This window comes from Squalius cephalus (genome assembly GCF_949319135.1).
Source record: "Squalius cephalus genome assembly, chromosome: 22".
NCBI classification, from domain to species: Eukaryota; Metazoa; Chordata; class Actinopteri; order Cypriniformes; family Leuciscidae; genus Squalius; species Squalius cephalus.
This window is the reverse complement of record NC_137143.1, coordinates 5,715,448-5,738,715: the sequence shown is the minus strand read 5'-3', so window position 1 is coordinate 5,738,715 and position 23,268 is coordinate 5,715,448. Positions and strand designations below refer to the sequence as shown.

Genomic DNA, 23,268 nt, shown 5'->3' with positions numbered 1-23,268 from the left:
GTTGGATGTAGTAACCCACACGCTTCATTACACCGTCTCCCAGCATCAGAACCTCTTCGAAGTGCCTGGTTGAGTTTTATTTTTAAAAATGTACCCATAAAGTCATTTTTGTGTGCACGAACGCGAAGCACTTCAAGGATAACTACTTCAGCAACAACAGGGTTTTTCCTGCATTGAACTTGTTTTAGCGCCCGCCAAAGCGATTTTTTTGTCCCGCCAAAGTCTTATTTGATCGGTGAGTAATGTAGATGAACTGCCGCGCTTGTGACGGGCGCATGTTTAACTGAAAGAACGAGCAGAGAGAGAGAGACCCGGTCGCGCGCGCGCTCTCTCTCTCTTCCGAGCCAGGCGAAAGTGTAAACAAGACTTCACCGTCTCCAAACTAGGCGCTGTCTTGCTCTCTCTCCCTCGCACATATTAATCAAAATAAATCGACACGGTGGTAAAAGGTCGGAATAGCAAAGTTTCATGTGGAGCATTCGGAGATATTTTTTTCCTGAATTACCATGTGAATTGTGCTAAATAAGTTGCCTTATCTTTTCTGAAAAGCGTTCCGGGCATTAAGCTGACATAAAACAACACTTTAATAAAACGAAAAAACTATCCAATGATGAAATGTTTTCTGTGTTGACACAAATCTCGGATGTCCAAAAGTTTCTGTGCTGCTAGATAATCGTATCTCTGCTATCAAACTACAAAAATGGCCGAACGGGGTGGAGTTGAACCGAGTGTCACCTCTACAACCTGGAGAGGGGGCGGGATATGACGTGTCTCATTTGCATTTAAAGAGACCGCACCAAAACGAGTTGCTCTCAGATGCACATCAGAAAAGGGGTAGAAAAGGGGCCTGTGGAGCTATAATAATGAGGAATTCAGACCCAAGCATTGCAGTTCCGCTTTATATAGACCACAAATGTATGATTTATATGTAAAAAGGAACGATTTAAAAGCATGATATGTCTCCTTTAAAGTAATTAAAGTCAAATATAAAGTAATTCAGCCACATTAGGCAAAACGTGTGAAAATAATGTGAAATTTTGGTGCATTTACTAGCTAGCTAGCTTTGAAGTTAATGTGTAATTTTGTGTATTTAGGATGCATAAAAATGCTAGCTATGAAGTTAACCTTATCATGGGGTGGGGATTTTTCTTATTTTTTATAACTTTCATAATAATAATAATAACAAACTGACAAAAAAAAGTGTGTTTTAAGAAGTCTATTCTTTAAAAAGGACTTCCAATATTTTTCCCTTCATTCTAGCAGCAGGGCAGAGGTCATGGATTTATGCTGATTTACTTTCAAGACAAGCTATCAAAAAGCAGCCAATAATACTCTAGCAATGACCTTGCAAATTCCTCTCCCCGTCCCACATGCAAACTGGAGCCAGACCAATTCAGTATCCCATAATCACCCGGAATATCGACTTAAGGTTCACAGCCGTCTCATTCCGTTCAACCAGCATGGTGGATCATGCAGCCTGTCCTTCAAAACTTACAGTATATCTGAAGTAAAGCAAGAATGGTGGCCCCCGGTGAGCAGATTGTTGTTTTGATAGTCCAGCAGTTATTGGAATGTGAGTTCTTCAGTAATGTCTAAGGTGCCGCAGAGAAACCAGTGCTCAGTGAGAGATGAAAATGTCAGCTTGTCGGAGCTGTAATTTCACCCTCTCTGCCAGCTTCCGGGACTCTTGGCATGAGCTGAATACCTAGACAAGACCTCGCAGTTATAGACCCTCACATTACAAGACCCCTCTTTCCCTTTTTCAAATAGGCTGTTGAACTGAGGCCTAACTGGAAGAGAGATCATTTGTGATTGTTAAAGTCCCCCTGTAGTCAATCATTTTATCCCTTAAAACTCACCTTTAATCACCAAAATGACATATTTAAACGTTTTTTCTTCGATTTTTTTGGTTTTGTCATGCCTTGAAGTAGCTTGAATGTAACACTACACCCTTGCCTCATTTAGTATACGTGGTTCTATGAATATGCAAATGAGCCCCGCCTCCACTCGTGGATCTGATTGGTTACATTACTTTGTCAGAAACACCAACGATTTCAAACCGCGTTTTTGAGACTGCCGTTTTATGGACAAAATACTCAGCAATGGTGTTGAAGTATGAATTTGCATATGTTTTTTCTTAAAGCACATTAAAAACACCACATAGACATATAAACAACATTAAAAGCTTGATTTTCACCACAGGGGGACTTTAATATTACCTAATGCAGCGACATGCTCTGTTTTGTTGGGTCTAGTAAACGCAATTGATTTCATTAAAACTTTGTTCTGAGTTCATCCTGTTACAAGCTTTATTCCACTGGAGCGTGTGTCTCCACTGTGGCATTTCATGCATGGGTGAGATGAGGCGCACCTGCTCAAAGCTCACTCAATCACGAGTGAATATGGAGTGATGGGGAAACTGGTTGTAATCCAAGCAAATGAAATCTTGCGAAAAATAAGTAGGCCTATACTTTTTTGGAGAATAAAAGTATACTTTTAAGTACACAACTACTGTAGTCTTTCGTTTGTACTGCAACTATACAACAAGTGAACTTAGGTATACTGATAGTTTACTAGTCAAATACATATTTTGCTTTATGAAAGTACAAGTATACTTGTAAGCTTTCTTTAAGTGAACATAACATCATACTTAAAGTTTATTATTTATATATTATAAAAAAAATTCTATAGGTATTAAAATAATTTTATACTTGAAATATACCTTTAACTGTACTTTAACTCTTTCCATTAAAAAAAAAAATAATTTTATCAACACTGGAATTTGGGTAAGTTTCATTGAAAAAATCTACATTTTAAACATGAAGTTGAGAATTACTGAGCATTAGTAAACAGCACACTCGGTTCCATTCCAAACATAGCCTCTGTTTTGACATTTTACGTGCTTTGGGTGGAAACTATTTAGGAACAATAAAGCTCAGACTGATCTTGGATGTGCATCTCTGCTCCTAAATTATAATGAGTAACAACAAAGCTGGTCTAGGATCAGGATTAATACGGCTACATCAGCCAACTCCTGAGCAGAGCACTTGCATGTGATTTCCCTACTGCTAAATGGGATGTCAAGTTGTGCTAATGCTTCCTGTGCCAGAGACCTACTGAGGAAGATTAGACCAATCAGACAAATCCTTTCTAAATGATCCAACAGTCAAGCTAAAAATAATTACACGCTCTGGGACGGAATTTAACTCTGAAAGTACAGGTGTTTATGTGTTATGTAAAAGTTATCTGAGACAGTACAAATGTCTAATACGTTCAAAACTGTATTCACGTTTTTGTTTTTTAATAAATGGACTAAAGTAGCTTTTGTAAAGGTGCACAGGGTGTTAATTTGCCTGTCTGTCTTCCACTCACTGAGTCATCAGTGCTGTTGGACTTCTGACATCTAGTGGTGTGGAGGAAGCATCACGCAAAAGCAAGTTTTCAGTTACCATTGCCATCGTAATACGATGACGGTCGTATTTGTCACCCATGGTTCATTTATTCCACAATTAAAAATGAGGCTGGTCATGGGATTTCAACATAACAGCCACCATGATGAGGCGACCCGCTTTATGTAATACTTGTTGCATTGGCTACTGATATTACTGGTCTTTGATTCTCATAGTGCATCTTTAAGTTACACCAGGTTGATTTTTTAACTAGTTATAATTAGTTTTATTTGTTGTGTTATTTTTCTGCTGTACACCAAATATGAGCTTTTATTAATAAAGGAAAGCATTAACATTACAGTAGCTTTTTGTTTTAATGTAATGTTAATTGGATCACATGATGTGTGTTTTCACAGTTGTTTGAACAAATGTATTGATTTTGTTATATATATAAAAAAGAGGAATCCTAAATAACTGCTGAATTCTGGAGTTTAGCAGCTTCCGGTTGGCTGATGTCAGACAGTGAATGTGTAGAAAAAGTGGGTCAGATTCAAAGTAAGATGGGTCCAGACACCAGAATGTATAAGAACCCTGGAGACGAGTAACTGAACCTGTCCGTGGTGCACTTCAGCCTCTGCAACAAATGAGTCTCTTACACGGGACTCTTAAAGCAGAAATCCCTTTCTCTCTCACTGTCTCTCTCTTTCAGCTTTAGCACAGGTCTCATTTCACTCCATTAAGAGAAAAAAAAACTCTGAAATAAGAAACAACACTTCAATTTGAAGGCTAAATTGTGGGTTGCAGGCAGAGATAGAGGTTAATCTGAGACTCTGGAATGTTGAAGTTTGAAGTGACTGCTCGGGTGTTTCACTTTACATTCAATATTTGTTTCACTAAATTAGACTTATAGTTTTCCTTGGTTTTAATTTATGTACTATTAAAATCTTAGAAAGATTTATGAAATAATGTCTACAGCAATGTATGGTCTATGAACATGGTGTTATGAATATAACTTTTTATTGTGGTCAAAAAATCTAGAAAGATATTTTTGCTAAATCCTAAAAGTTGATTTGACCATCTAAATCTGTACTGATAAAGAGCATGTTTGTCTGCAAGTTAATAATTCCAGCCTACAAATCAATTTTCTCTTTCATTATTTCGGTTTGATCTTAAATATGAATAGGCTACTGGTGTTTTCCTCCCACACAGTTTCCTCCAACACAAAGCAATTGTAGCCTAGAACAAATTGGGTTTCAAATATTGTTTTTTGAAGGATTTTTTTCTCATTCGCTGGAAAAGAATCACTTATGCTATGGGAATCATACATTTGACCCTGTGCAGCTGATCAACTGCTGATCAAAATCCATGCTTGCATGCATTGCAAGTAAATCTGAAACTCATTCGCTGTCGTTACTGAAATCCTCAGAGCTTTGTAACTGACACGTTGGGATTCATTGAGGGCTTAAAAAATCACAGCTGCATATGGCTGATTTGCCCTTTGGCATATGTACAAAAATATTTGATGACGTTTGACGCAGTTCAGGTTTTATTTATAACCTTTTTTACTGCATTCACATGTATAGCATTGAATGTATCGGTTTGGGGCATGACGTAGGCTGTGTGGATATGTACTATCTAGTACTGTATTCCCCACCAGGTGGCACAATCGCTCCAAATGTTAAAATGCCTTTAAGAATTCTGTATCAGCATATGGCATTTAAAAACTGTGATTTACTATAACACAATTTTGTGTAACAACATAAGGCAAATATCAGTATATAGCAGACAGCATACAGTATATTTAGGCTCTGCTTCCTACAGCATGATGTCAAACATCACTGGTGCTAATTTTACAAATATATGACCAGGATATTAACAAATGAGAGAAATGCGTTTAGTTTGTGAGATGTCTGAAAGTGTAGTTGATTGCAGAGTTGTCTAAAAGAGTTGACTATCTTATTAAGGAAGCCCTGTATAGCCTAATATACAGTAGATCAAACCGTTCTGGATACTGGCTAGTCAGTGCAATTTTTTCTTCTTCTTTAATGTTAAATCAATTGAATGTTTATCCAACTGCAAACATAGGACAGTTGGTTTGGAGAATGGATGGATAGATGAGTGTTTATTCATTTATTTTATTTTAATTAATTTATTTGTTTGTTTGTTTGTTTTTTCTGGAAGGGATACATTTAAAGGAGAACTTGGTAACTTTTTTAACTTAATAAAACTGTCTAGAATTCATTTGGATGGTTAAACAACCTGTTCTTGTGATATTGGTGACTTTCCCCGCTCCCCCCAGCGTTGCAGGCGGAAAACCAACCTTGCAACTTGGGGACTACCGTCCCAGCAAGATAGAAATTGGAAGTCTCGTGAGAAGCGAGAACGAGAACGAGCGCGAAACACTCACATAAACACACACGCATGTATGATGTATTACCAGATTACCCACCTCGGTAGACATAGCTCCACACGATACAGTTGGCTTGCTCCGATCAAAACAAACGCACATGAGCAGCGGTAGAGAGGGGGAGGAGGCCGCCGCAAGTGAGTTTTTTACGACCGTATTGTGAAATATACGCCCCCCCCACCCACAGCTGAAGGGGGAGCTCGTGGGGAAAACATGCGACAACAAAAGGGAAAATCAGCGAAGAAGTGACTAGAGTTCGCTAGAGTTGCCGAGTTCTCCTTTAAAGATCTAAATTCTATAAAGGTTTAAACATTTTTACAGTCCAACATCTCTAAATTCACCCATTTTTAGGCAGTCAAAAAATATTACTGTAAAAGAAGTTGACCTCACTAATTCAAAAAGTCTGTTGTTGGAGTGCTATTCCAGTACAGATATTTTCTCTATTAGATGAGCCGCATTTGAAGTTGTGATGAATAAAAGTCTCACATTACAGTTAAAAGACCTCAAACTCTTGTCCGTTTACTGTAGAACATGCATGTGCATTAGCTGGACTAGCCTAAAACAATTGTAATTTATTTTTTATTTTTTTGTGAGTGATTGACTTGTTGTTTGTGATGTAAGTTTGAGTCTTTCCATAGTCAAGTAAATATAAGATATATTTGGATTGTTGAAAAATACCTGCTTGGGGGCATTACGGGTTGGTTTGCACAAGGAAAAGTGTATGCTAGTATATGCTAGTGCACACACTTGACTACACACATGTACAGCTGTTTAATAGAGTGGCTCCAAGCAGCCCAAGATTTATCACCATTTCCACTTACTTTCATCTCAACGGGAAACGGGAAGATGGATTCTGATCTTGTGTAGTTTACCAGGTCTTAGCTCCCATTAAAACACATAATGACCATTAGGGGAGTGGAAAATGTTTAACTGTGTAAGGAAAGAAGCCTTAAGGGGTCTCTAATGTCTGTTTCATTGCAACATTTAGATTCATATTCATATTCAGGCCCAGGCAAGCAGATCAGGGCCGTGGGAATCTGCAGAACGGTGTCACATGCCACAAACAGAATGATAAACGAATAAACAATATTTTATCGTACATGAAATCATTCCTTATCGGTGTTTGTCTGTGTGCCGCAGCGGGTCCCAGCAGAAGACTGGAGCGTTGATCCGTGCCCATGTTCTCCAGTAGGTCCCGTGGATAATTAGCAGGCTGTCTCTCCCCTCCGTGGCCTCCGCTAATTGTTTGTGTTGTCTAGGAAACCTGAGAACCCTCAGCTTGAAACCAGAGCAGCAAAGCAGGGCCAAAATCTATTAAAAACACCCTTTTTGTTTGTGGCTTATGCGTGAGGATGCAATATCACTTTGCAGTATATGGGTACAGAGACAGGTTCTGAACAGCGTAAATAAAACATGAGAGATCAGAACGGGCCACAAGCAGAAAGGTCAAGCGATCACTTCGGCCGGTAACTGGACACTACAGGTGAGGCGCTGTGGCATCCAGCCCATCTTGGAGGACAATGGTGCATTCTAGAGGAGGTCACGCTTGGCTCTCCTCAAGGTTTAGTGATGCCAGATTGCTTTGGCTGTGGCCTATATTCTGTCCCTTGTGATAGATGAGAGGACAACTTTGATTTCAGAGAGGTTGATGTTCTTTTCTACATTAGGCTACTACATCATACTGCACTAGATGAAACTAGGCCTATACTATACTATATACTACTTTTTGCTGTACTATATACTGTCCTGTACCGTACTGTGATGTATTGTTTTGTTCATTCCCATTGTGTCACGTTTTGAGTTTATTTGTTCATGTTTAGAGTTTGTTTTTGTTCTGGTCTGTTCATGTCTGTGTTTCAAGGTTGGTTTATAGCTTGTTAATTAGTTCAGTCTTCCCCCATATGTCTTCATGGTTACTGATCAGGTGTGTTTACAGTAGTTATTTGACCCCTCTTGTTTACTGTATATTTAAGCCCTGTGTTTCTTTCAGATCATTGTCAGTTCTATTACTATGTTGGTTGTTCTGTTCCAAGTTTCAGAGATTATTTAGTCTTTTCTAAAGTTTTGAGTTTGTTTAATAAAAGAAACTGCCGCATCTAGATCCAGGCAACTTTCTTTTGTGCTGCAACCAGCGATTGTGACACATTGGTTTTCATATTTTATTTTTTCATTTTACCCTTCAATGGAAGTGCTGTCATTGCAGCTATAACTTTGATTTCAAAGTGCCAGATATTGTTTCTGCATAAAAAAAATTCATAGTAGGGCATGCTCTCGTGTATAGTATAGTGTAATGCAGTGTATGACTTTCATTCTGCAGTGGAGCATATTTTGAAAAAATGTATTTTGATCATTAAAGTCAATAGGGTCCCATGTTGTTTTGGACCCCATTAACTTGGATTGATATTAAACCTATTGAAACATTCTGGTCACTGGTCAAGCAAACACACATTGTGGATTCTAGACTGTAAACTATCCGGCAGTGTTCCTGTCAAAAAGGTGATTGGCCCTTTAGATGAAAGACTGTTGCAAAGCATTTCGATTTCTACCATTTATTTTTTAAATATTGGTCTGTCTCTCGCTTACGTCTGCACTGCACCGATCTATCAGTACTATGCTTACAGTATGCTATTTATTCATTCACAATTTTAGAGATGGCCTGTATTGTTTAACGTTTAATTGGCTCATTTGTGTCTGTGTTGTCTGAATTATCACAGTCATACTGACACATATTGACTGGCTTAAGAACCATTTCACCAGAGAATCAAGATATATGAAGCCCAATTCCAGACTTAATGGACTGAGGGGCATTCCATAATTAAAGGAGAGCATTCAGTGCCGAATAAATCCAATTCAGATCTCATTCATACTATTAAACACCACTCTACCATTCACGGAACACTGCTCCAAATATGGATTGACTCTTAGTGAGCATAAGCTTATTTCAACCTGATTCCATTGTTACTTGAGGAGGCTTTGCATCTTTCAGCCTCTCAGCAAGTCTTTGTTGATTATAATACTGTGTAAAGCCTCTCTCCCAATGAGAGGACACAAATCCCCTTTAAATACAAGCAAATTAATTACATCTCAATAAAGCTTCCCTCTTTTTTATGTCAGGCCTGAGAGCTCGCTCAGAGGAAACACACTGATATTCGTGCAGGTGAATAAAAATCCTCTGTTGGTTTTGTTTGCAAAGGGTGTGTAAGGGACAGCTAAACAGAAATTATTGCACTGAATTTTCCCTCTAGGTTGTAAGAGGTCTATGTAAGCCTGAAATTAAAGACATTTGTTCTTTCCTCAGAATGTCACTCTCTTTTATTTCCCAATTTCCATGTCCTTGCTGTGAGTGATAAGACAGTGAGGCCCTTGTGAAGACACCAAGCCTGAGCAGGCTTCTCCTAGCAACTGCAGCTACAGTATCCATTCACTCAGCTAGAGGGTTCTGCATTGAATATAGCTCAGGAAAGAGCCGGAAAAGAGTACTCAGGCATTAATTTGTAACTGTGGGCTGTAGAAAATCTGGGTCCACTGCATGCTCCCACTGCTGGATCACAAAACTTTTACATCTGAGACTAAGTGGTTTCATTGAGTATAAATACTGGGGCTGAATATGAATATGAATATGAATATGTTTTGGTTTGGTTCTGTTTCCGTTTCTGTTTGCCTGTGTTTCTTGTCATTGTAAGTTGACCTGTGTCCGAAATCACCATTAAATAGGACAATTTTTGAGTGGACAGCCATTTGTAGTTGTGTCCGAAACCAGAGTGGATGTTATCGAGTGCATTCATTCAATCCCACAATGCACCGCAATAATGAGAGTACAACCGATGTAAGCTCAACGACTAGAAAATACCCATAATGCACCGTGACGGGAGCGTTGAATGAATTCCCACGTCCCGCTAGAATATGGCGCCTGTAGCTCAATCATCCATCCATCCATCCATTTTCCAAATTGCTGGTCCAATGTGGTTACAGCATAATCTCATACAGGAACAAATTCCTTTTTACATTATTTATAGGGTAACTAAACCCTAAAACAACTTTTTTTAGTTAATGATCTGTAAGACTGGGGCTTTATTAATGCTGTTCATTGATTCAAGTAATTTTTTTGACATTTGGGTTTAAAGTGTTTTAATTCTACAATATATGGTGTAAAAACGTCTGAGTGCTGCCCTCTTCAGGTTGAACAGTGGCTACTGCAGTTGAATTTTCCTATTGGAAGTTATGGTGGCCGGTGACGTCAGAGGGAACCAGCTAACCACGCCCTGGCCTACAGAGAGATGCGTCTCAGATGCACGCCCCCTCTCCACTGGGCTCTGCCCACTTTTCCAGCATTTTTCAAATATTGCCAGTGGGTGGAGTCAGGCTCTGACCAGGGGTTTAGTTACTCTTTAATAAGGTTCATATATAGTTTCCATGACAGAGTTCAAGATAAATCTTTTCATCTTACTACTGGAGCTGCCAGTTTGCCAAGTTTCAAATGATTATTAAAAAGCAAGCACAAACTATGCAAAAGTGACAGACCAATTAGTATCCAAATTATGTCACTCGTTTTCATTCACTCCTTCAAGTGGACTATATTAGTGGAGTAATGTAGGGAAAAGTGAATATAGGGAATAGGGTATAGGGGGTGATTTCTAACACAGCCCTGATTTCCTCTTGTGTGCCAGTTAATTGCTGATTACGTTCACCTGTGGTTCATTTTGTTCCCTCGTTTACCTCTGTGTATTTAAGTCCTCAGTTTCCTTTGTTCAGTTGTCTGTTCTATGCAATGGCGGTTCTAGACTAATTTTACTATGGGGCCAAGGAGGGGCCAGTGTTTAACCAGAGGGGCACATTAAAAAATGGCAACAAATGATATTTAAAGATTATAAACTTTATTTTACTTTAAAATCATATAAACTTTTATTTTGTACAAGAGTGAGTGCAGGTGCAAAAGAGGTAGGGCCATACAAAATGAAAAATACAATACAGGGTACAAATACAAGGTGTCAATTCAGTGTGAACAAAACTCCAGGGTACATCAAAAGGTACAACAATGTGCCATTTCCTATTTATGTTTAGTGTGTTCTTTGTCAAGAAGATCTGTTGCATCAGCTTTAACAGCTCTTTGATAATCCCTCCATACTATCATTGCACACTTGTGTCGTTCAGAATTTGCATGTACTGAAAACCCTGCATCTTGCTTTTTTCCAGTTTCTAAAAACAAAAACAGTGTCTGGGGCATTTGGTGTGCTATAATGCCTACATGCATAGCAATATGTAGAGTCCATCATGACAGAATACTCAAGTCATGGATGAAGATTATACCAGTTTGGCCTGAAGCTCCGTCTTCTGTCCCCCATCAAAGTGGTTGGGAATATATTCAAGCTGGGCTGTACTGGTACATCATTCTTGCACCTGCTGATATTTGTTGAAAGATGTACAGTAAACATAGGGCACAACTACAACATTTATTTACTTGTGCATGTATATCTGCATGTATTTCAAAATGTAGGCCAAGTATTTACTTTATAAAAAAAGAAACATTAGAGCCATATTGACACAAAAAAGAATTTACAGCAGAAAGCACCATTTTAAGGACACACAGTAGGCCTACAATGAAATTATAATTGCACTGCTTTGCAAATCGTAAGAACCTTCTTCACCACAAACCTGATGGTGCAGTACTTGATCTACTTTCTCAACATATCAAGACCAAAATCATTTTGCTTACCTTCAACTCTTGCAACAGGAGAAATCGTAGCTCCTCTCTCCAAGAGTAGTTGCTGAGCTCTCATTCTTCGAGCAGCACCGCAGGCTACAGTGTTTGGGTGTGCCGCTCTAATTTACCCATCGTTAGCCTCATAGCATAATTGCCTAAGTCATTTTTTTATTAATTATTTCTTAGGCAATTATCTATGAGGCTAACGCCATGTAGAACGTTGCGTCGCATTAGTTTGTGTGTAAAATCATAATAAATTCTTTTTTTTTTTTTATTTGGTCAGCACGGGGGGACCACAAGGCTGGCCAGAGACATGTCTACAGAGGCGCGGGCCTCCGTGTAGAACTGCCACTGGTTCTATGTTACGTAAAGTAAGGTTAGCCTAAGCTCCTTCTCATTAGTCCAGCCTAGAGTTGGACTGTTAGATGTGAGTCATGGACTTAGCCAAGTCTATGTCGATTTACTGGTAGCTCTGCTCTAAGGGATCTAGACTCTCTTGGGGCATGGTTCAGACTAGCTTGAGATTCTCATTTCAGCATTGAAGCTTAAGGGCCTTTCCTAACATTATATTAGTTACTGGGAGCAGTGTTGTGCAAGGTGTGTGTACCCCTGACACATTATTGGCTCAGGGCTCAGGTCTTTGAGTTTTAGTGCCTAGGTTTTTAGATTGGTTCGAACCAAAAGAGGTTTGGTCAGCATGGCGTAGTTGATATTGGCGTGTCAGCAACTGACGCAGTGTAGTGTTCTCTAAAAAGGGAATGTCTTGGGGTTACCTGAGAAAGGGAACGAGACGTTGCGTCACGTTGCCATGCTTCAGGTATGCCTGCATGTATTTCTTCAGACAATACAAATCTGATGACGTGTTTTCAGGCGCCCTTCTTATTTGCTGGAGCATACCTTGTGACATCATCACAATGCGTCAACCAATGATTGGTGTGATTTTACACATGCTTCAGGCACTGGACTACACAAGGACACGTTCCCATAGCGTCAGCAACTGACGTAGCATCTTCTTTCCTTTCTCAGGGAACAGGGGTTACATCAATTTTATGGAATTGGACAACAGGAAAAGGTCTTAGACTTAGAAACCAATATGATGATCTAAAAAAAAAAAAAAAAGAAACTTTCAATTTTAAAACTTAAAATTTGTTGGCATTGGCACTCATGGCGTTCCAAAAACTGTGGGACATTAAATGAAAATAGGTTTGGCATCAATAATGTCAAATGGCTTAATTGAATTCTGGTGCATCTAATGATGCCAAATTTTAATGAGATGTGAGAATTAAAGAAAAGTTTTCTGTCAAATGTTGGTGTTTTCCTCACACAAAACCATTTCATGAGTCATGCAGATTTCTTTTATGGTATTGTTATGGTGTTTTTGGTCCATTTTTCAAAGTGCAGCATTAACATACTAAACATCTAATTTTTGTGTTCTACGAAAGGAAGAAAAAACATAAACGTTTGGAACGACATGAGGATAAGTAAATGATTTTTGGATGAACTATTAACTATTCAAGAATGATCCAAAACTATTGTATTAACTCAAAAACCTGTGAAAAATTGTTCTTAGAAGGTTCTTTTCTGACCCTAAGATTCTGCCTCTATTTTCTAGAGCATAGAAATGCTACTCCTTGCTAGAATTGCACGGCAAGAGAAAAGGACTGGAACAGCCGGTTTCATGTTACAACAGCAGAAGCATAGTTAATGTGCTTCCACCTTTCCTGGATCCATGACAACTGAACTCTCCCATAATATATCCTAAATCAATTGGAGAAAGGAGCAAGCAGACAGAGAGTCAGTAATGCTGTGATTGATGAGAGCGATGTGAATATTTGTAAGCTGATAAGCCTCTTTTTTCTCTCTCTTCTCTTCTCTGTCTCTCTCTCTCGCACGACGCACGCATCAGAAGGGATACAACATTGAGCAGCAGAGTGTGAAAAACGGAAAACACCTGAATGGAGTGGGTAAGTCTACACTCACGCGTCCTTGAGAACAATGAAAGCCGCCCAAAAGCCCTGCAGAGGAACAATGCAATGTTGCCACGACTCATTCTGTTCCACGCAAATGTCTTTGACCTTGTTTCTTGACACGTCACGGCCGAGTCAAAAAGACTTCAGAAGTTCCATTCTTCTTGATGTAAAGTAATAATAAAGGCATTTAAATGTATCATGTGCCACTGGCCTTGAAAAGTTCTTCATTTGATCTAGGAGCGAAGACAAGAAAGATCCTGTTTTTAATAGATTCGCAGGCATAATGCGAAGTTTAGTTGTTTGGCAAGAAACGTCCAACTTGTGCAATTAATATAGAATTGCGATCAAGTCGAATTTATTTATATAGGGCTTTTCACAACACAAATTGTTTCAAACCAGCTTTACAGAAAATCATGATGTTAATGTTTATAATATCTTAATATCTTCATGTTTTATAATGTAGTCGCATTTAGCAGATTAGAGCTGGCCGATAATATAGTTTACGTTTTGCGATAATACAAAGAATCAAGAAGTTGAGCTATATTGGCTGAAATATATATATATATATATATATATATATGTATACATGAATATGTTGTATGTATGCAGAGCTTATATATGTGTAACTTTTTATAAAGAGCTGGGTGATAATATAGTTAAGGTTTCCTGTATCGCTTTACGTTAGGGCCCTGTATGTATGTGAACACAGTTGGATATATCCAACTTTATATATAGAGCTTTGCGATAATACAGTTTACATTTCTGCGACGATATAAACAATTACACAGCCGAGATTTGCTATATACGGTAGTACAGTATATATTGCTATATGTGAGTATACTCTATGTATGCAGATAAAGTAGGATGTACTATACAACTTTTAATATATCCCTGACAATAATATAGTTTACATTTTTCAGCAATATAACAAACAAGCAGTTGAGACTTGCTAAATATTATAGGCTACATACCGCTTAACGTGAGTTTACTGTATGTACTGTATGACGGTAAGATTGGATATACTTAGTAGAGAGTTATTCTATATTAGTTATTAAGTTGTTAATTAATCTGATCACGGGTATGATTGTATCTGATGATTTGCAACAGCTTCGAATGACTTAGCCCTACGGTGGCCCAGTAGTGCACAACACAACGAAATTTAAAAAGCAAACACAAGTTAACAACACAACGTAAACAAGCCACAACAAAACAAACTAAGTACTAAGCTCATCCAATCAGAATTTAGAGTCAGAACTACAGTGTTTATTTTTATAATATTAGTTTTGAGTCTTTTATTTTTAATTAAAAAAATAAAATCACAAAATAGAAAATTTCATGATTACTTTATTTTTAGTTTTTTTTTGGTTTGCACCAAACACAAATGGCTATTTAATAGCCTATTTAAAACTGTTTGTTTTTTCTGACAAAAATAAAAAGATTGTGATATACTGTTCCAATGATATGAAATTCCTCATCCCATGATATGCAATTTTATAACTATCATCCAATTTCTTTTTCTTATATAACTAACAAATCTCCCACAGAAGCCCTATTTCCAGTGTGAAAAAAAAAAAAAAAAACATTCCATGGATTATCAAGTTAAGATGAGCCTGATGGTCATGTCCAGAGATGTTATTTTGTGTAATCTTGAATGTTAGCATGAACATTGCGTGATCGTAAGATGATTCACTCTGTATGTGTGTGTGTTTTTTTTAATTGCCCAGTGTATGAGTTTGTGAAGGATGAAAGCTTTTTGGTAGTCTAATGGTTAATGTGAGATTTAGCAGAAGCGCGAGAGAGGGAGAGATTAAGCCCTCCACTAATCCCATCGGACTCCTGAGAGAGAGAGGGAGAGAGAGAGAGGGGGTGTGTGTGTGTAAAAAATAAAGTTGGGAGGAGCAGGAGGGGCGTATCTTTGAAGCCCAGTGGTCACATGACTGTTGACACTGTGAGAGAGGAGGCATGTGTGTGAAGAACAGCAGAAACTCAAAAGAAACGGCCCTCACATAAACATGTAGGATATCTCACACACACACACGCACACAAAGGCAACAGCAGGATGGACCAGAGAGTTGAATACAGTTTGTATCCCCCTGAGGGCCAGCCCAGCAGACCCAGAGATGTACTTATTAAGTCAGGTAAGACAGATACAAAAGACTGTGGCTGAGATTACAGGATGCTGAACCGATGATGCTGTATTGTGCAGGAAAACTTTACTAGGGGTCTGTATTTGAATACCAATGATAAGATAATTAATAGATTTGTAGTATTCATTAAAATTCATTGTATTATTACTATGTAACAACTCAGTTACAATGGAGTAATTACAGATGAATAAACTGTTTCATATTTTATATCAAGATACATTCACACTGATGCATTTGTCATGCTTTGCAACAAAAATAAAATATGATCTCTGCCTGCTTTAAACTAAAAATCTCTGTTTTTAGAGTTAAATGTATAATGTTTTTAAGAACAAGCTGGTGTAGAATATAAAAGACAAACTAAGGCAAAATAATGACATGAATGACACTTAAAGAAATCAGTTTGGTGAGAAACAGGGAGCCATGTTTTCTCTGAGCAACTTGTTACTCATGGAGTTTTGCTGCACTGTGAGGCAACAGACTTCAAAAACTCTTTGATTGCCATTGGAAATGCACCATTTGACATTTTCTGCATTGTACTTTTGTCAGCTGGTGGTAAACTTGTGGCAATTAGTTTTAGGTGTCAGTAACATAGGTTAAGTGACAAGAGGGATCATCTTTCACAATTTTGTTGTTGTAATGTTGTAACCAGCAGTATCTTACTTTATGTTTGTTTTAGCCGAAAAGCGCAAGGTCCACAATGTATTTCTGCCTGACCATGATCGACACCAATAAACCCTGCTTTGTGTATTTGAACAGTTATCTTAAATCATCCATCTCAGAATACCCAGCTTTTAAACAAACACGCCTTTCGCCAACATATCTTGGAAGTCTATTTAGCAATTTCTATGTGAATCAAACCTCAAAGGGATAGTCACCCAAAAACGAATGTCATCTTTTACACACCATAAGGTTGTTCCAAATCCGTATGACTTTCTTTCTTGTGTGAAACACAAAAGAATATATTTTGAATAATGTTTAACTGCTTTTGCCCATGAAATGGAGGTCAGTCCAAAACATCATTGCACTCCACTGACTTTCATTGTATGTTTTTTTCCCAAATATATTTTTTCTGTTTTCTACAGAATAAAGAAGTGCATGCTGGTTTGGAACTACTCAAGAGTGAAAAAAAAATGACAGAATGTTCATTTTTGAGTGAACTATCCCATTCTATTCTATTCTATTCTATTCTATGCAAGTATACTGACATAAAAAAGCTTGGGAAAAAAGAGAATTATCCAAGTTAGTCATAGAAACTCTTTTTATTTACTCTTCCAGTCCAGATTTAGATGCTTGAAATAGGTTAAATTGTGCTATTGTGCTTAGAGACTGCTGCGTTGTTTCTTGCTGGGCACCTTTATAATGCTAATTCCCTGTCTGAGAGCTGTGCCTAAATTTTATGGCTTGCCAAGGACTAGTATTCAGCAGGGATTATGGGAAATGGCACCGCACTTCCACACAAACACACCCATGGGAGAATGGGATCCCAGGGCATCCTCTGAGAATGCTGACGTCGCCATGACAACTGTCAGCATTCTATTTGTATACAATCCAATGTGGGAACAAACTAACTTCTTATGTAACAGGGGATTTTTGTGTGTGTGTGTGTATAAACAAAAATGGTATTTTTAATTCTGAATGCCTGGTGAGCAACAAGACAATGTACAGCATTTTATGTGATGTTGAGGAATCTAAACTGTGCTACCAGTATTGCCTTAAAGGGATAGTTCACTCAAAAATGAAAATTTGAACACAAAAATGAACACAATCTGAGTTAAATTGTAAAATATCCTTGCTCTTCCCAGCTTTATAATGGGAGTGAATAGTAACTGAGTTTTTGAAGCCCAAAAAACGCATTTATCCATATTAAAAGTAATCCATCGGTTCCAGGGGGTTAATAAAGGCCTTCTGAAGCGAAGCGATGCTTTTTTCCCAGACAGCAACATAGTGTCGGCCCAGATCCGGCCCACATCTGGTACACATGGATTCCACACGGCCCAGATGTGGGCCGGATCTGGGCAGACACTATGTTGCTGTCTGGGTTGTAAGAAAAATATCCATATTTATAACTTTATAAACTATAATCTCTGGCTTCCTGTAACGGCCGTCTGCAGGTCTAGTTCCAGTGGAAGAGTGACCTCTGACCCCATGCATGACGTAGAATGTAGGAGTAGCGTAAGCTTAGGTGAGAGTAAACCTCTTGTGGTTCAAACAAACAGGGCTAGGCAACAAACTCAAGCTCCTCCCACATTTCTCTTAAAATATTCTCGTTTTAGACTTCTAATTCGTGAGCGGTGTTTTGTTTTGCTCTATCCTTTGCGTCAGGTCGGGTCAGAGGTCACTCTTCTGCCGGAACTAGACTTGCGTGCAACTGTCACCAGAAGCCAGTCATTATAGTTTATAAAGTTATAAATATGGAAATTCTTCTTACAAAAACGCAACGCTTAGCTTCAGAAGACCTGGGAAGAACCTGGATATATTTTTAATATAACTCTGACTGTGTTTGGCTGAAAGAAGAATGTCTTATACACCTAGGATGAAACACCTTTAACTTTTTTTTTCATGTAATCCAAATGAATTCAGATTCTTAACCCTCTGGGATCTGAGGGTTTTTTGGGGTCCTTGAGATGTTCTGACATGCCCTGACATTTGTGCTTTTTTCAGTTGCTTATAAACATATTAATGGCAAAGGTGTAAATTCACTCTATTTAGCACAAACAGGGCTACCATAATATGTGAACAACTTGCATGTACATGTTTGTATTTTTGATAGAATAATGTTTATGCATGGTTTTTTCAAAAACAAAAAACTAAAGTTTCTGAAATAAGGCCATAAAACACATTCTAAATATATGTAAATAAGACTTTTGACTAATGGATGACGTTGCCTAGAATTTTTTCTTCAAAATTATGTGAAAATCATCCTGCCTAATCATTCACATAACACAATACATTGATTTAAATCTTGTAAAACACTTTTCAGAATGTTTTTATCCACTAAATATCAAAGAAAAGTGCAATTTTGAGAGCATCATTTATTTGCCACTTCGTCTGGTGTTTTGTAATCTAAAGCAATGAAATTCTGAAATGATCAAAAGTGTCCAAATACTTTCTTGAAAGGGTTAGAATATTAGCACACTTCTAATTTTAGTAGTCCTACTGAATCACTTTTGGTTATGCTGGGTATATAAGGAAACACCTGCTGTAGCCACACAAACAGACACCACACAAAATCGAATTAATCCCACAATGTATCATGCAATTCTTGGAAATAGACTCAGATCTGATCAGCAGAAGCCCTTGCCTTTCCTGTCTGTGTGACTCCAGGGTTTGTGGGGGATGTTGATAAATACATTATGCCCATAATAGAGGGATATTCATTTTCAGAGCAGACACAGTCCACCGTCTGTTGCTCTTCACCATGTTACTGATCCCTAATCGATGAGATCAAGGACAGGCTTCCAGAGACCCAGATTATGGAGCAATACAAAACATTTTGTAGCGCTTGTGTATGTGTAAGTACTTTTATCCCATACTGAATTTTATCTGTAAGCTCTGGATAAATACACAGAAATCATTTGGATTTCATAACCATGACGCAACATTCTCGCAGCACATAACATTGAAGTGGGCCACACATATGCTCACTTTGCTCAGTTAACAGCAGGCAGACATTGCAACACATTCATTTGCAAAAAAAAAAGCAATATTTGCACACACAAACATGAAAGGAAACAAAATGAAACATATTCTGGTGATGTTACAGGCTTTAACTCAGGTGTCCACTGAACAAGATCACCTGAAAACTGTATTTTGGTAACACTTTGCAATAAGGTAGTTAACATTAGTTAATGTTTTAACTAACTTGAACTCACAATGAGCAATACATTTGTTACTGTATTTATTAATCTTTGTTAATGATAGTTAATCAAAATACAGCTTTTCATTATTTGTTCATGTTACTTCACAAACACAAACTTTGGTTTTAATAACGTATTAATAAATGTTAAAAATTAATATTAACTAAGATTAATAAATGCTGTAGAAGTATTGTTCATTCTCAGTTCATGTTAACTCAAGTAGTTAACTAACTACTGAAACCTTATTGTTAAGTGTTACCGATATTTTTTAGTAATAATTATGTAAATATTTATATTTCATATTACTTTTTTATTATTCCATAGCTACATAAGCCCACATACTGTGTAAACTCTCTGACTTCCTTGTGCCAACACGCTCTCTGACCAACCAGTGCTTATTCATAATCCTCATAAACATGAAATATCTCTTTTAATGGATCAACAGCATTCGGTATGGACAAAATAAGGTCTATATCAGTGATGTTAATCCAATGGACTGAAACGTATAGTACTTGGATGGTTTGTTCCCTTACAGAGAGTATTAACAATAATAATAGTGATAAAATAAACTGAGAATATAAGAAAAAGGATTTAGTACGCAAGAGACACAAGAGTCTTTAGTTTATAACTTAATACTTAGGTTTTTAAAAAGGGGGGAACGCTTTATTTACTTGTTTGAAAAAAAAAAAAAAAAAACTTGCTAACCTCTGGGCTACAAATACTTTAACATGCATGAATTCCCTTCATCATCTTACCTGTCATCATCAACATCATTTCACCCCTGTCCTCTTCTCATGCACTCTGATTGAGAAGTGCTAAGAATTGAGCTCAGCTTTTTTAATATTGAATGGTGGAGACTGTCTCTGGTTCCTCCTCCAAGCATAGCATTGTTCTGAGCAAGCTTCAATGCATATGACACCTGATCTGCTGTCACTTTAGCACGGATCACTGCACTTTTAATCTGTCCTATCCTCAGAGGAGTGTCTTTATGCAGTCCAGCTGCATGGCTTGCATTATGGATCTGGATACAAGTTTGTTCTTTAGTGGTGATGAATTACAAACTTGTCTGAACCAGTACTATTTAATAACCTCCTACTTTTCTCAACATACTGACTACCGTGAATTTTCTTTCTCTCTTTTGATTTTTAGGGTGAAATATGCCAGAGTGTGGTATTTATTCAATTTCAGTGGAACTAGAACAAAAATGTTTTACTATCTTTGGGGTCAGAAAAGATCATTCACATCAGTGCGTCGTCTGTGTGTGATAGTGTGTTAGAGGTCTGGTGGTGTAAAAATTCTCGAAATAGTTGGAGGAAATGAAGGTAAGGAATTTCCTCCCAAACCCAGAGGAACGTAAACACACTGAATGTCCACCTGCTACTTTCAGGAAACCTGCTTCGGCTCACATGGAATCATTTAAACTGGAGCAGAGACAAGTAGTGTATGTTGTAGTGTATGTAGATGCTGGCTCTCTGATGTGGCTTGTTTATGCTCCACCATCCCACTTACTGCTGTTTATTATGTTCTTCTTTTGCGTCAATCTCTGCCTTTCTTCTCGCAGTTAAAAGAAGTCAGGAAGGGAAACGTTACTTCCTTTCAATAAAATCCTTCCTCTCGCATTGTTTTCTCTCTGTTCTCAGCCTCAGCGTATGCCGATATTCAATGGGAACAGCCTCATCAGCCGAGAACCCCGGACAGGGATCCATTTGGTTACCCTCATCGCGAGATCCCCCCATTGGCCAGTTACGCTCCTCAGCCTGATTACATGACAGCGGATGATGATCTCATCAAGCCCAAAAAGCTTATTAATCCTGTGAAAGCCTCTAAAAGCCACCAGGAGCTTCATCGGGAGTTGCTTATGAACCAAAAACGGTATGAGTACATGCACACTCATCTGCTAAATGGCAGGTAGTACTCACATTAAATCCACATGTACCAGATGTGGCCCGGATCTGGGCCGACACTATGTTGCTGTCTGCGTTACCAATGTAACAAAGTTAAAAGCTCAGGGAAGAAGGAGGTGGAAACTAATAATCATTCAACATAACAACAAAACGAAAGTAAGGCGGCAGCCCCTCATCGACGACTTGCCGCATTCATAGTTACATGTTACATCGCTAAATCATGGAATGGCATAGTTTTAATAGCGCCGTGTTGTAAGGTAGTGTTTATCCGCAACCTGCACAACTAGGATTTAAACCTGGCTAATCAATGTTCCAAAAATTAGAGATTTATTTTAGATTTGTCTCATTTTAAATTAACACTAAAAACTAAGATGATAAATTTACTTCAGAAAGAAATGTACTTTTGCTATGGTTAAATAAATGTTCAGTGCTATCTTACAAAAATTCCTTTTCTTTTTTTCACTCTATATAGTGTTGATATGGCAACTAGTGAATACGTAAATAAGTGAATAAACAAGTTACTTCACGCTAGCATGTATGGAATCTGTTAAACCATGTTGGTGAAAACTAGCCCCGTTAGTTGTGCCCCGCTCTCCCCCAGAGATTAAAGTTTTTTAGTTTGATCTCAACCAAATGCGAGACATGAGCTATCATCTCTGAGCTCCCGAGCAAGATATTTAACTCTAGGTGGTAGTCTCTGCAATACATGTTTTGTAAGTCGCTTTGGATAAAGGTGTCTGCTAATTGACTACTTACAGGTAAACGCATAAATTCAACCAGAGTTGGAGATTAGGAGATGTTGAACATGGAACAACCAATCAGGACATAGAGGTTAGGGTTAAGGTTTAGGTTTAGAAATGCTATAGGGTTTAAACAACAGTAGTATCAACCTTTTTTCCCTCTGATTGTACGGCTTTTATCCAGTTAAGGATATGCTTAGGACTGTGTTTTTGGACAGGATAAACATGTGCTGGAATGATGGTCACTAGTTGGCTACTTACTTTCTCAGCACATCTGGACAGGTTTTGGTTGATATTTTGGAAAAAAATTGTTATTTTGAACAACTTTTATATATAATTTTAAACTTACTAAATCTTTTTTTTTTTTTTTTCTGCAATGGAGCAAATGACTTAATGGTAACACTTTATTTTGATGGTCCCTTTCGAACATTCTGTTGACTATAACTTTGCAACTACATGTCAAGTCAAGTCAAGTCAAGTCATCTTCATTTATATAGCGCTTTTAACAATGTAGATTGTTTCAAAGCAGCTTTACAGAGATAAACGTATAATTTATGGTAACAGAGATTGTTTTGCCTTTATAGCGGTTCTTTAGTAAAGTTATTTTCCAGCTAAGGTTAGTTATGATTGATTCGCTTCCGTCGCAACAATCATTTGTTATTAAATTAAGGGCCGCTAAGACGACACAATTCTCTCTACATAGACTTTAAACGCGAACCTGTGAGAAACGCTGATGGCGTTCAGATGCGCATTAAGAAATGGTTCTATAGTTATGTGCGTTTGAATATATGTACGCAGGTTTGTAATTCCCTACAAACCAAGCCTAAACAAAGTACTGGTGTTTCCTTATAATTTTTGATACAGAATTTTATTTTATTTTATCAATTCGGGGTAGATACGCGAATTGAGTTTCCCGACAACGCTTTATCTGTAGAGTGGTAAAGGGATCCTCCATAGGGAGAGACTAGTTGGCACTTCAGCACTGCGTTGTCATCGGGTCCAGGCGAAGGTCCATCATCAGATCTGGATACGGCCTGGATCCGGCAGGCTGCGGGAAGACCTCTGGATAAAAAAAGACACTAAAATTAGCGTAGATGCCATTCTTCTTATGATGTAACGAGTACATCAGGATTTTTGGGAAGTGTTCCCGGTT

At 37.9% G+C, this 23,268-nt stretch overlaps 1 protein-coding gene across 3 annotated transcripts in view; it reads left to right on the top strand.

Annotated features, from left to right (window-relative positions):
* Positions 1–23,268, top strand: part of LOC307150422 (protein FAM107B) — a 37,140-nt gene that overhangs the window by 2,250 nt on the left and 11,622 nt on the right. The window contains exons 2-3 of one of the 3 annotated variants that reach the window (XM_079857649.1): positions 13,404–13,461; positions 21,112–21,343. In XM_079857649.1, the coding sequence (XP_079713775.1) occupies positions 13,404–13,461; positions 21,112–21,343 (290 nt within the window). Of the gene's footprint in view, positions 1–13,403; positions 13,462–15,389; positions 15,606–21,111; positions 21,344–23,268 lie in introns of those variants that run through there. The other 2 variants (XM_079857651.1, XM_079857650.1) reach the window with 2 other exon arrangements.